The sequence below is a fragment of the Mytilus californianus genome, unplaced genomic scaffold (assembly GCF_021869535.1).
Source record: "Mytilus californianus isolate M0D057914Y unplaced genomic scaffold, xbMytCali1.0.p SCAF_11, whole genome shotgun sequence".
Lineage (NCBI taxonomy): Eukaryota > Metazoa > Mollusca > Bivalvia > Mytilida > Mytilidae > Mytilus > Mytilus californianus.
The window spans coordinates 6,240,980-6,255,545 of record NW_026262593.1 but is presented as its reverse complement, the minus strand read 5'-3'; the positions used below and the strand labels follow the sequence as shown (position 1 = coordinate 6,255,545).

General features: G+C 30.8%; 1 protein-coding gene across 2 annotated transcripts in view; it reads right to left on the bottom strand.

Annotated features, from left to right (window-relative positions):
• Positions 1-14,566, bottom strand: part of LOC127719449 (multifunctional procollagen lysine hydroxylase and glycosyltransferase LH3-like) — a 52,018-nt gene that overhangs the window by 35,491 nt on the left and 1,961 nt on the right. Inside the window, exons 1-3 of one of the 2 annotated variants that reach the window (XM_052225556.1) lie at positions 11,906-12,175; positions 5,487-5,575; positions 1,000-1,136 (exon numbers count right to left, since the gene is read on the bottom strand). In XM_052225556.1, the coding sequence (XP_052081516.1) occupies positions 1,000-1,136; positions 5,487-5,575; positions 11,906-11,975 (296 nt within the window). In that variant the 5' untranslated portion in view covers positions 11,976-12,175. Of the gene's footprint in view, positions 1-999; positions 1,137-5,486; positions 5,576-11,905; positions 12,176-14,566 lie in introns of those variants that run through there. The other variant, XM_052225555.1, reaches the window with a different exon arrangement.

Sequence of the window (14,566 nt, the reverse complement as noted above, 5' to 3'; positions counted from 1 at the left end):
TACATAGTCCCCTACCGGGTAAAAATTCATTATACTGGAACAAAATGCTAACTTGTTCTATAACTTGTCATGGTGTGTAAACAAAAAGTAAATATCAAGTCAATATCTTCAAGCATGACTAAAAACAGTGTTGAAAACTGATTATATGAGTGAATTTTTCAAGTCCAAGGACCATAACTCTGCACAAAATAATTAGACCGAAACAAAAATTTGAACTTGATCTGTAACTTGTCATGTTAAAACTATATACCAATTATCAATCAATATCTTATAAACATGATGAAAAAAACATTAGATATGATTAATAGTTCTCTAGAATTAGATATGATGTAATACAGCGTATATCTATTTTCAAATTATAATCAGATATAATTAATAGTTCCAAATATTTTTTTCTTTCATTTGTCACAAACTAATATAGATTTGCAACTTATCTATAAAATGTCAACAAATTTTATCTACACAATGTAATGTATTGAAATATATACATTAATAAAAATAGATTATTATCTAATTAAAGGATTTCTTTTCATAATTTTTTTTTATATATATAGCATTCAGAAAATTAGTTTATACTAAATAACAAACAAACCTGTCAAAAAATTCCTCAAATAATTTAACTAAGAATGTCGTTTAAAAAACGAGTTATCTCCCTTTGTACAGAAATATGGTTTGACATAGTACTCTAACATTAGATATGGTCCAGAGTTATGGTCCATAACTCTGGACTAAATCAACAGACCGGAACAAAATTCGAACTTGATCTATAACTTGTCATGATAAAACTATATATCAAATATCAAATCAATATCTTCAAGAACGAAGAAAAAAAGTGTGGAAAGCTGATTTGCCGGACTGACGGATTGACAGATGGACAGACGGACTGCAAACCTAAAGTCCCCTTGGACTTCGTCGGTAGGGGACTAAAAATACAGTGCTACCGCATCCTCAATGCTGGCCATTATCCTTCATTCACTGTGAACATGATATGTACTATACCTGTCTGTGAACATTATAATTAGGTCTGTTCTTCCTGCATACTGTGACAGGTTCTCTTTCAGTATGTTTACTTTGTGTCCTCCTCCAGAAAATCTGGCAATATCTCCTCCTCTCCACTCCTGTCCCATTCCAAAGGTCTGAAGAAAAAAAAAATGGAAAATTAAGCAGTATGTTTTTTCAATCTCCGTCCCAAGGCCAGGAGTTTCAAAATGTGGCAGTATTTTTAGTGGCCTACTTTTGCAATGTTTTCTTTTATAGGATTTTTTCCCTCCTGTACGATGTGGTCTGAAACTGTTAAAAGTTAATTTGCATTATCTTAGTACAATACCCAACTGCAGACTAAATTAGTAGAAACTGTTTTAATGGACTAAACTAATGTCCCAATTCATCTTTAAAAGGTAAATCCAGTAAAAAAACAGGTATTAATACTGGAAAACCTGTTGATATGGAAAATACAAATACTAGAATAGTATCATATATATCTGGTTTTAATAGTATATTTTACCATTTTTATATGAGGGGTGAAGCATGAACCCCTCCAAAATTTTTTTTTTTTTTCAAAAGGGGCATGTTTTCGTTTGTTGATGTGGTACATAAGTGTCTCTCGTTTTTTTGTATAGATTAGATCATTGGTTTTCCTGTTTGAATGATTTTACACTAGTCATTTTGGGGCCCTTTAGAGCTTGATGTTCGGTGTGAGCCAAGGCTCCGTGTTGAAGGCCATACTTTGAACTATAATGGTTTACTTTCACAAATTGTGACTTGGATACAGATGGAGAGTTGTCTAATTGGCACTCATACCACATCTTCTTATATCTATGGCTTGGCGTGATCCCTGGCAAAAATATTGATGTTGTACTGAAAGGGATTGTCACTAAGTATTAGAATATTATGTGGTTTATTGGTGGGGATATAAATAGTTTTAAGCTATTTAACAATAAATGATATGCAGGGGACAAAACATGCCCCCCCAGGGACAACACCTATGGTGAATTAAAAATATCTTTATCAAGGCAATTAAGACAATATATGGTTAAGGAGTGAGGATATTAACCATTTTTAGATAGTCATGATAGTTAACAATTCACATGTATAATATATGAAGGAGTGGGCCATGACCCTCTGGGGACAAAACCATGGTTGCATAGAAAAGGTTCACTTGCCATACAAAAATATTTATGGTTTTGGAGTGGACATATAAAAATCATTTGACATCAGTCAAGGTCCCAGGTCATGTTCTAGACACGAAAATGTCAAAAGAAAAATGAAGTATTTTGATTATAAGGTAAAAGACAAGTTCACATGAAGGTCATGATGAGATCTTACACACCGTCTTATGGTAATACACCTTCATGCCTGAAATCATAAGTCAGTGTAACAAGATAAAAAAAAAATTGTCCCAGACAAGGTTGTACGAGACAAACCAGATGCAGAAACATTACAAATACATAATGTCTCCCTTAATCGGAGGAAAGATACAATGACAGGAATAAAAAATAAAGATAGGAGACAACAAACCATAATAATGCTATGAAATAAATGAAATATCAGAGGAACAACAATTGAATGTCTGTCATTAATCCAGTTCTTTTTAAGGGTTTGTGTTGCTCAATATTCAGTTTGTCTTTGTAGTTTTGTACTGTTTTAAGGATGGCCTATTGTTAAATGTTGTTTTTCCTTTGAATTGTTTCCCATTTTGTCATCCCGGCCCTTTTATATCTTATTATATATATGGTATGGACTTTGCTCATTTTTAAGGCTGTACCATGACCTGAAATTGTTCACATCTATGTCCTTTATAGACAGTTATCTCACTGGCAATCCTACTGCATCTCCTTATTTTCATGTACATGCAATTAACTCTTTCAAACTTTATTTAAGTACCAAGTGTTTTTTAGAATGCGTAAGATGGACACAAATTTGAATGGAATGTCAAACAAGAATTCCAGTCACGAAACAATATGCATATTTCACCAAGGAAATAACTACTATGACAACAAGTACAATAGGTCAGGGAAGTACATCTGCCATTTAAGTAGGCTCTTAAAAATTAAGTAACCAAATAAATCTGAGTCAATCAAGTAAATAATGATATTATATGTATTTACATCAACAGGTATTATTCAAAACTACTGATTTTTACTTTTATTAAACAAAATCGACACGATTATATAGTGTAACATATTTTTAAATAGGTGTAAAACAACCAAGAACAGCAGCTGTTGTTTATACATGTATTAAATAGTACTTACTTAAGATGAACACCTTTTGATAAGATGTAGATATTTCAATTTAAATCAAGTTAGCATTGTAAATACAGAATTAATTCTATGTTCATAACATCAATTTGTGAATAATTGCAAAAGTCACCTGAAGATGTTAAAACAATCAATCGGAAAATTGTGGAAATTATTTTTCACTTCACTTTTCATCAATTCTTTATTGCATGAACTATAAAATAAAAGAAACATGTTGCCACCACATAAGTATCATAATAATATCATTTGTAGACCATTTATGGGTAAAACTGCCTTCTTCTTCTAATCCATGATTGTTTTTTCAGCCTAATACACTTTTATTGCATTCTTATAAATATCAGAAACTGGCCAGGTTTTATATAATCAAATAAGGCACGTCAAAATAATGCACTATTGATTCATAGAAAAACAATAAATATGAAAGAAAACTTGATCACAACCTATCTGATTTACCAAAAAGAATTTTAAGAAACATTGGATCTATCAACATTTTGTCAAAATATTTGTCCTTATATTATACAGAACAATTGTAACTTGGAATAGCAACATGAATTAATACATGATCAGGCTAATATAATCTTGACACTTTAGGACAGAAAGGAGACTTGTGATTGCTCTTACGTCATAAACATGTCAAAATTGACATATTTGACCTAACATTGTAAAATGGCCATTCAGCTTTTGGTCAAATGGATACATGTACATGTATGATCCAAGGCCATACCCAAAAGATATTTTACACACATTTGCATCTTTGTAAAAAAAAATTTGTAGCAAATTATCCTTTTGTGTTAAAAGCCTTTGCTTATATCTAAATATTAATGACATGATCTCAAAATGAGGCTTTTTTGGCAGTTTTGCAGTTAAATAGTTTCTAACCTTAAAATCAAATATGTACAAAAATGTAATACAAATTCAAAATGATTGAAACTGAAAAATTGTCATATGAAAATCAGAAGTATGTTATTAGGTAGATTCATAACAATTTTAGATTTTTGAACTCAACATTTTCAAGGGACCAAAAAAATGGTCTACCTTTCGAATTTTCACTCAGGAAGTTTTTTTAAACAGTTATCTCCTTTTTGGAAAGGTGTTGTCACTCAGTTTCTACTACATGTACAATATTTGTTGATATTTTATTCTAGCTACAAAGTTGATGTGGCTAAACATGTATATCATGAATACCCTTTCCTGCATTTTTTATCACTTTGTACAAAATACCACTTTCCAAAAACCAGCAAAGTTATATATTTTCAACAACAAAAAACTGTAAAGGAAATCCTACCCTAGAACTACAACTGTTGCAACTCATGAATCATATATGGTAAAAAGATGTAATATAGGCAGGTACATGTCTCTATTTATACAACTTTCATTGTGTAGAACAACAACTTCATAAGGTCAATGAATGTAAATTAAAAGAATGATTTTTATACAGTTTTGGTAGTCTCATTGAGTCATTGTTATTCACTTTTTATCATGTTTATACATGTACATGTCATGCATGTGCAACAGTCCAAACCTGTAATCTCCAATACATGTATTGTTTGCATTAAGATTTTTCTTAATCTCAAACATGAACATGATGGAAGATTTCTTTTACATCTTATGACATGTAAATACATGTATGCTGTATAATTGTACATGTATTTTAAAAGTAGTATTACCGGTACATTCATGAGAGTTTTCAAATTTAAGTCAACCCGTCACATGCTGTTTAGGAAAAGCTTGCTGTTTTCCTGAAGGACATGTCAAACTGGAAAAGAATGGATAGTAAGGGTCAGATTTCTGTTAAATAGCTCTTATTACCTTTTTGATTTCCCTTCGCGAATTTCAGGAAACCTGATTGAGAAGACACTGGTCAATCTTTTAGAACATACATTGTACATCATGTTCAAAAAATCTACTATAAAATGTATAAATCTCCAGCTGAGTCTTTTGTTCTAATATTGTTTTGAACAAACCAAAACATATAGCATGTAGATTAAATTTTTTCTTCATGTTTTTTTAATGAATACATGTACCATATTCTTTCTAATATGTCACTTCCAATATAATTTGTAGACAAAAAAGGTCTCCCTACATTGTGTACATATGTATAATGGCATGCAAGGATGGGATGTTGGACAAATTCCTAAAAAAAATATACCAATGGAAACTTTTTAAGATGTTGTTGTGGAAAATAGATGTTCATCTTTTTAATAAATAATTTGTATGAGTATCTATTACCTTATGTTTAATTCCATATCTATCTGCTGATTCAGCATATCTCCTAAAGCCATCAGTTTCATCTGTAGCTATTGTGACTGCCAGTAACTCTGGAAAGATATACATGTAAATATAGAGTAGACCAATTAATGAAACCTACAATTACACATATATATAAAACTGGTATTACTTACAACTTGGACATAAGGTGATAAGGTCAATAAACTGTTGACACAGAGATATGTCTCGCCTGTCGGCATTAAATTTAAAAAAAAGACAATCTGATAGACAGCGACATTGCTTATTAATTCAAAGTCGCTGGACTATGATCTTGTGAGCAGGGCCTAGAAATGGTCGACAAACTGAGATGTACAGACAGTAATGTAACTTTATAGAAAATATTGTTGTCTATATACAATGATATAGACATATTTTCTATATATAGAATACATTGTAAGTAGTTCATCTTATATATATATATATATATATGCAACTTTAAATATGACATAGGTAATATATTAAGAATAAACACAGTTATAAATGTACATCTAACTTAAGCAGAAAACTTAACATTGAAATTTGCTAATTATTTCCAATTCCACAAGTCACTGGACCATGTCCTAGGGGGCAGAACCTTAAAATAGTTGTCAAACTGATATGTACTGATAGTAATGCAACTTTATAGAAAATATCATTGATCTATCACAAGTAGTTCTTATCAAACTGACTTAAGCAGAAAACTTAACATTGAAAACTGCTTATTAATTCAAAGTCCCTGGACCATGACCTAGGGTGCAGGGCCTCAAAATAGTCGTCAAACTGATATGTGCTGATAGTAATACAACTTTATAAAAATGTCATTGACCTTAGTCCTATCACAAGTAGATTCTATCAAACTAACTTAAGCAGAAAACTTAACATTGAAAATTGCTAATTAATTCAAAGTCACTGGACCATGACCTAGGGGACAGGGCCTCAAAATAGTTGTCATACTGATATGTACTGGCAGTAATGCATGCAACTTTATATTAAATATCAATGATCTATCACAAGTAGTTCCTATCAAACTAACTTAATCAGAAAACTTGCCGCCATGACGTTTCATACTTTTCAACAATAGACTATACATGTATTTCTTTATTCTGTTTATTGTTTGAGACTTTTTATTGTCCCCTAGGTTAATTTCAGTTACCTTTGTTGTTGGATTGTTGTCTCATTTTCGTGCATCCATATGTCATCTATTTATATGTATATGAATGCGAAAGGAATAAGACATCGTAGATCCAGTGGATAAGCAGCTTCTTTCACAAAAATATTAATATGCATGTACATGTACAATGATGTACATTTGTGTACATATACATGTAATATGATGTTGGTGTTTGTCTTATTGTCATTTACTGATGTGTGTCCTTTTTTTTAATTTACAAATGTAGTTGGTTATTTGGGACGGGATATTGTTCACTAAAAGATATATGCATGTATGAAAACAATTAGCGATTCTTTAAGCAGCTTTACACACAGACAAAAAGATATAAAATTAAACAAAGACCAAACTCAGAAAAAATAATATTGGACATTGATGAGAGGAGACTCTGATCCATTGATTGGTAAATACGACGTCAATTAGAGGGTAAAAATATTGAACACTGAATCAAGAATGTGGCTTTACATTGGACATCAATTTGAAGAACGGACATCAATTAGAGACCAAACGTCAATCAGATTCTAACATATATACATGGTAACTTTGTTTACTATATCGACTCTTTGCAGACATCAAAAAGCCCATCAAAGAATCAAGATATTGTCTGAGGTTGTCTGAGGTTGTCTGTGATCTGACTTTTCATGATGTTCATATGCATCTTTTTTTAATTCAAGATTCTAATTCAACGGGCCAATCACAAATCAGTTGCAGAAGAAGAATAGAAAACATCATAGCTAAAAAGAAAAAAGCTCCATACAAAATGAAACACTGCATTTATAGTTCACATAATATCAAACAGAAAACAACAAATTGAGCAACACAAAGTTTTATACTATTATATTTGTATAAAATATGGTGGTAATAAATTCTTTAGTCATCTTTAGATCTGATGGTTTCATCAAGAACTTGTCCACAACTAGAGTGGTTTAAAGGTTCCCATATGTGTAAGTGCTTGTACTGATAGTGTTTAGATCTGATGGTTTCATCAAGAACTTGTCCACAACTAAGAGTGGTTTAAAGGTTCCCATATGTGTAAGTGCTTGTTCATTATATTCATCAGTTAGACTTTAAATTCTCTATTTACTTAAATATGTACATTAGTACCTGTCCTGTATCTTAATTTATTCATGTTGTTAATTTATTTTTTTTGCTGTCTCACATCTTTTTTTTTCCATATGCATTTCAATTAATCTCACTTATCCTTAAACTTTTACCAAAAACAGAGATTTGAAGTAATATATATGTCATAAAATCTGATAATAAAATTAAAGCTACCACAAACTGATACACAATAAACTGACAGACTAAAATAAAATCATTTTCAATATTTAACTCTTTAAATTTTTAGCCTCTTTTAATTGAACATACATTTGTACATGGTATTGGTATCTACTGATATGTTAGACCTTAATTTCATTCCTGAAATCTTTAAGCTGAAATAAGTCTAGTACATGAATATTAAATTACTGTTTCACTTTCATGTCAAACATTGCATTACAATTCACTTGTAACACCACTAATTCGGCCCGGCCAGAAAGCACATACCAGAAAGTAGTACATATTTAACACAAAACAGTTCCTACACATGAGTGTAACTTTCAAAATATGTAGAATATTTAGGTATTGTTGGTATCAAATGAAAGCTGAATGACTGGTGATCATTGTAGAACACTTTTTGACTTATAATTTTGAATATTAAAAAAAATACACCAAATTTTATAAAGAGGGTACTTTTTGTCTGTATGTCAGATCTGAAGTACCTGTTTTGGTACATCCGAAATTCCGGGAACCAGTTCTTTCTTATATGCCATTAAAGGTATGTTGATTTTTCCAATACAAGACACCATAAAGTGTTGCTTTGATATGCAATGACTGTCACTTTATTTGAACTTGAAACAAAAGAGCTGAGTCTGCTTGAAATTGAGGAATTTAACATAGAAAGCAATGGGGCCATGAATTAGTGGTGTACTTCCTATTACAGAGAATCATCAGAAATTCAATTTTTAGAAGTTGTACCTATTCCAATAAAAATAAGTCATATTTGATGTAAGTAAACATGTTTAATCATCTTTTTTGGATGAACAATTCTGTTTATGGGAAATTTCAGCTCTTAAATTGACATAATCAGGTATTTTAGCCTTTTATGGTCACACAACATGCATGCAGTTAAGACTTGACTCCAAATTCTTATTTTTGCATTATTTGGGATTGCAATCAATAAAACATGTATATAATGACTTGTTTCTGGTAAAAAAAATAGCTCTTGGTCAAATAATCCTATGATTTTTCAAGTTTTATTGGTTTTCTTATGATAGCCTTTTACAATCTAAGCAATTGGTATATACTCATATAAGAATTCCAAAATCTCACTGTACATGCAATTTTGAACCAGTTTAGCAAGTTATCCAGCTGGAAAATATATAAATTGCTCTTTATTATCTATGTTGTACCACAGAAGTATGGTTTATACCTAAAATGTCCCTTTTCCAATTTGAAGAAAAAAGGGGGAACAATTTTCTCAATTATGTCTTAGGTTTGGTCTAATATATTTTTATTAAATGAACAAACTCTGGTGAAATATGACTATTGGTAAGCACATTGTTTTCCTAACAGAAATTATTAAATACAACAATGATATTGAGAATAAAATAAGTATATTGGCCATTTATAATATCCATATGCAGTTTTCTTTGAATAACCTATATGTTACTACCAGTCCAATTTGAGCTTAAAATTAGTAAAATAGTATTTGGACTTAAGCTTTATGTGTTTTTTATTGCTTGAAATAGATCATAGAATGAAATAAAGTAATGCTGAAGTCAATTTAGCAAGTTTGGTTCTGTTATAGGTGTAACACCACTAATTCGGCCCAGCCAGAAAGCACATACCAGAAAGTAGTACATATTTAACACAAAATAGTTCCTACACATGAGTGTAACTTTCAAAATATGTAGAATATTTAGGTATTGTTGGTATCAAATGAAAGCTGAATGACTGGTGATCATTGTAGAACACTTTTTGACTTATAATTTTGAATATTAAAAAAAATGCACCAAATTTTATAAAGAGAGTACTTTTTGCCTGTATGTCAGATCTGAAGTACCTGTTTTGGTACATCCAAAGTTCCGGGAACCAGTTCTTTCTTATATGCCATTAAAGGTATGTTGATTTTTCCAGTACAAGACACCATAAAGTGTTGCTTTGACATGCAATGACTGTAACTTTATTTGAACTTGAAACAAAAGAGCTGAGTCTGCTTGAAATTGAGGAATTTAACATAGAAAGTAATGGGGCCATGAATTAGTGGTGTACTTCAAAAAGAGTTGGTTCTTACTGCTCTATATAAATGAACTGACTCATAGTCATTTTGATTCAAACCAATTATGTTATCATGGTTATTAAGTCATTTCATGCTGAGAGCAGTAAATCTGATTAACATTTCAATAATCACTAGAACACACCTGCAAAATGGTGGGCATTTAGAGCGTGGTTGAAAGTATGTAAATTGATGTAAAATGAATATTGTAAATATTTTATGACTGGAGAATTTCAGGAAAGGTATCAAAAGTATCTTAAACATGAACTGATGTCAATATAACATTTTGAATTTTTCACCAGTTCAAAATATTGTAAAATATGTAAATCTAAAGAATGTCAGTGCAAAGGTCAACTATTTGTAGAAACATGAACACACAATTATTAGGAGGCGAGTTGCTTTGTCACCATGTTTTTTTGTTTCGTTGTGCAGAAGACAGAATAATCGATATGTTAACCTTTTCAATTTCAGTCACTCGAAAAGGATTCCACTAATGAAATCAGATTATTATGTGATATTTGCAAATAAGATTGGAATGATGAATATAGCCATAATAAAATACTCAATAAACAATGCGGTTTGTGCACAAAACCGTCATATTTTACTGAAATCTGGAAATGGCGTCCGACTTAATAAGTGTTGACTTTTAAGAAAGCATATTTTTTTCTAATATGATGTGCTTATTACGTCATATGACATAGAGCCATAATAAAATACTCAATAAATCACAACCACTAAAAATCGACGACGTCACAATGCGATTTGTGCACAACAACGTCATATTTTACTGAAATGGCTTCAGACTTTTCATTGAGAAACTTTACTATATTAGAATCAAAATAATTCATGCATTCCATAGATTTGTTTTCATTTTCACATGGCCTGGGTCGTTATATTCGGTAATTTTATCCCTTGCTTACGCACAATTTAAAATTCCAATATTAAACTACCTAGGCCATGTGAAAATTTCCAACAAATCTATGGCTTGCATGAATTATTTCTTAAATAAAACATGATTATATACCGGTTCCTGGGGTCCCAAGAAATCGGATTTATATCGCTTCCAGGGACTGAAGGAATGTTTGATACTGGTTCCTATAGGCTAGCTCAGGTACCCAAAACATTGTATGTAATCAAGTTAGGAATTAAGGGTTGTTTGTAAATTTACCAAAATTCTGTGTAAATTTAAACAGTCCTAAACAGAAGTCTTGTCTATGACTTAAAAGCCCGTCAGATGATGGAAAAAATAAACGGACGCCTTTATTTTCGTTTTCCTCCCAAAACCCAAATGGAATAATCATAAGCGAGGATGACAAATGCGACTATGCACATGATGCATGGTACCTATAGGAAACAGATGGCATAATGATTAATTTATTGTGGACATGGTGGAAGGAAGAGAAGCGACACACTTCTCATTTAATAGTATAGATAACATTTCGTTGTAAGAATAGCAAAGCAAACAGGCATAAACATGAAGTATTACCAAAAAAATATATCCGTGTGTTTGATTTGTACCCATAATAATGTGTGTAAATAAAAAAATATTTCCATTTATAAAATTATAAATATCAATTTTTTTTTATTATTTGTAATGTCATGAATGTGTAATTCTTATTATTTTTATTTTGACTAAACAATTGTCCAACAATTGGATGACAATAAATTCAACAGAAGTGCTAATTAAAACTTCTCAATGTTATCATGGTTAAGGTATAAATGTAGATACAGTAGACTTTTAAAATAAGTGTATTTTGACAAGTGTTTTTGTTTAAAAATTAAAGTGAAAGTGGGATAAAAGTGTATTATCAAAAATGTATTATCCTGTAATTAAAACACTATTCACAGATCTTGTCTGTATGTTCATTCACACCGTTAATATATTCAACATTCTCAATAAAATTAAAATTCGCTTACCAACATCAGAACATTTAATCACAACAGAAGACAAAAGTCCGATTATACAAAAGCAGACTAAAAAGTTCATTTTGTCTCTTTTTGTGTTTCTTCTTCAACCGGATGTCTAATGTTAAATTGTATTCAACATGCAGTTTCTTTACAACAAAACTCGGCATACGTGGCAAAGAGCACACGCACTTTCTTGAAAAGTCTCTTGCTATTTGAAACCTGATATCTCCGCATCTGAACTGTGCAGAACAAAATGTTTTGATTGATATCCGTTCGTAGGTTTCTAGAGTTTTCCGAATATTTTATCGATAAGGTCCAAAAACTTCCGATAGTCACTCCCACTAATTGCAAAATGATAACGGTGACATTTCGGGATTTTTAAGTAGTTATTTCTTTGTGGATAAAAATTTAAACGAATCGTAAATTTACATCTTTTTAGTTAAAATATGAGCAAGTCAGTTAATGGTTGGACGAAAATGAGCTATTCAACATAGTTTCATGGTTTTATCTTATCAGGCCATCTTATCAATATCTTATTGTATTCAATAGAGATAAAATGACATGGCCTCTTATTGCTCTTAATCTCTGTAGAACATTGATTTAGTCACGTACAAGATTTTTTAACGAATTAAATCTTGATCAAAACGAAGAGCCTTCCAATGAAATTTGATTGATTCAACATTACAAAATGACATAAAATATAATTGTTTCAATGAATTTATAAAGAATACTGGTCTCTAATCGAATCACAGGCACTGTCTTAAATCAAATTGTCGAAAAATGACATTTGAATTCAAACAAGGGAATTAAAGTTCTTAAACTGGAAACTAATACTGATGGTTAATAATTCTGTATTATGGACGAAACGTCTACATTTTTAATGTTGTTGACTCTTCATCAAGTTTAAGCACATTTAGATGTATGTACCATAAAAAAATCAGCCAACATCATCTGTGAAAGTTTCCGCCTGACTAAATAGAGGGTCACTTAAGTTCATGTACATATAGTATCTTAGACCAGCTTTCTATTAAAAAAAAAAGTTATCCATTGAAAAATAAAATAAAAGATGGAAATATAAAAAACATCGTTTATTCAAATCAATATACTATACTGGTGATAGTTTTTATGTATGAATAATGTGCGTCAATATGCTATTACTTGTTAACATGTTGTGTATATGCAACGTGTTAATAGTCATGACTAAGTGTATATAGATTCGAAGGAAAGATAAACTATTAACCCAAAAAAGTATTTGTTTGTTTTTTTCAGGATCAGATCGGAAAACCATGGAAGTATTATATTGACAATATAATACTTCCATGACCTAACCATGCTAACGGAAACTGATATTTTTCCTGGATATCATGAAAAGCGCAAAAAGTATATGCTTAAAAAAATATTTTTGAAAAGTGCGAAACATTCATTGTGAAGATACTTTATATTGAATATGAAATATAATTAAAACTAAACAACACATCCCCATTTCCATTCTCATGCAATTTTATCAAAGATACCAAACATATAATGCACTAGTGACATCATACGCATGTCTCGACTATACATACATAACTCGAGACACTTTTTAAAAAAATGTTTACTTCCGTACCCCTAACAACAAAATTATTATATTTAAATTTACCTGCGTTGTTTTATTTAACGCCGTTTTGTCCCAGGTAAGAGTTGTCTTATTGACACTCTTCCTACATCTTTTTTATTACTACCTGTAACATCTATGTTATATAGACACCTACGTTTTAATATTGTATTTATATTGTGTCATAGATCAAACTTATTCGTTCAGTGTATGTTTACTTGTTTTTGTTTAAATGTCTTTTTGATCGAGTTAAGTCATTTCAATTGATATTTTATAGTGTGTCTTTTTATGTTGTAAAGTTACACTACTGTCTCAGGTTAGGGTGAAGGTTGGCGCCTGTTAAAACGTTTAAACCCGCAGCATTTTTATTCACCTGTCCTAAGTCAGGAGCCTGTTATTCAGTCCAGGCGATTATTTATTTAAGTAATATTACGCGTATCGGGTATATTACTTAAACAAGTAATTTTACTTTTATTACGAATATCTGTAATATAGTTGAGTAAAAAGTGTTATCCCCCTTTAATCATATATTGTTTGGACAGATTCAAGATAAAAAAGGAAAACAAACAAAACACATTAATAAACCCATCAAATAAAATTAACACAAGATAACACTTCTGTTTTATTAATCATGTAACGTCACAGTACCCAAATTGCACCGAATACCCAAATTGCACCTATTTAGCGAAAAAAGCAGCGGAAATCTTACAAGCGTTTATTCGAGACTCAACAATTTGTATTTTCATGATTTGACATTAGGAACGTCTACCAACATAGCGAACTACATATAGATATGCACAAAACGTTCACAGTACATATCATCTGACATCAGATGAAGTATTCACCTGAAAAGTAAAATCTATGGAATCGTCGCCATGCGACGTCCACAAAAAATCATCTTTTAAAAGTGAGCAAATAAAATATGTTACAAGCATCCATTTCTTAAAAAATGAATAGGAGCATGAATTAATGTCAAATTGTTCTAAATATTTGAAGAAATAAAACAAAAAATCTGTTATACGATTTTTAAGGATGTGAATTTAAGTATGGATGCAATTTGGGTACTCCTCATTACA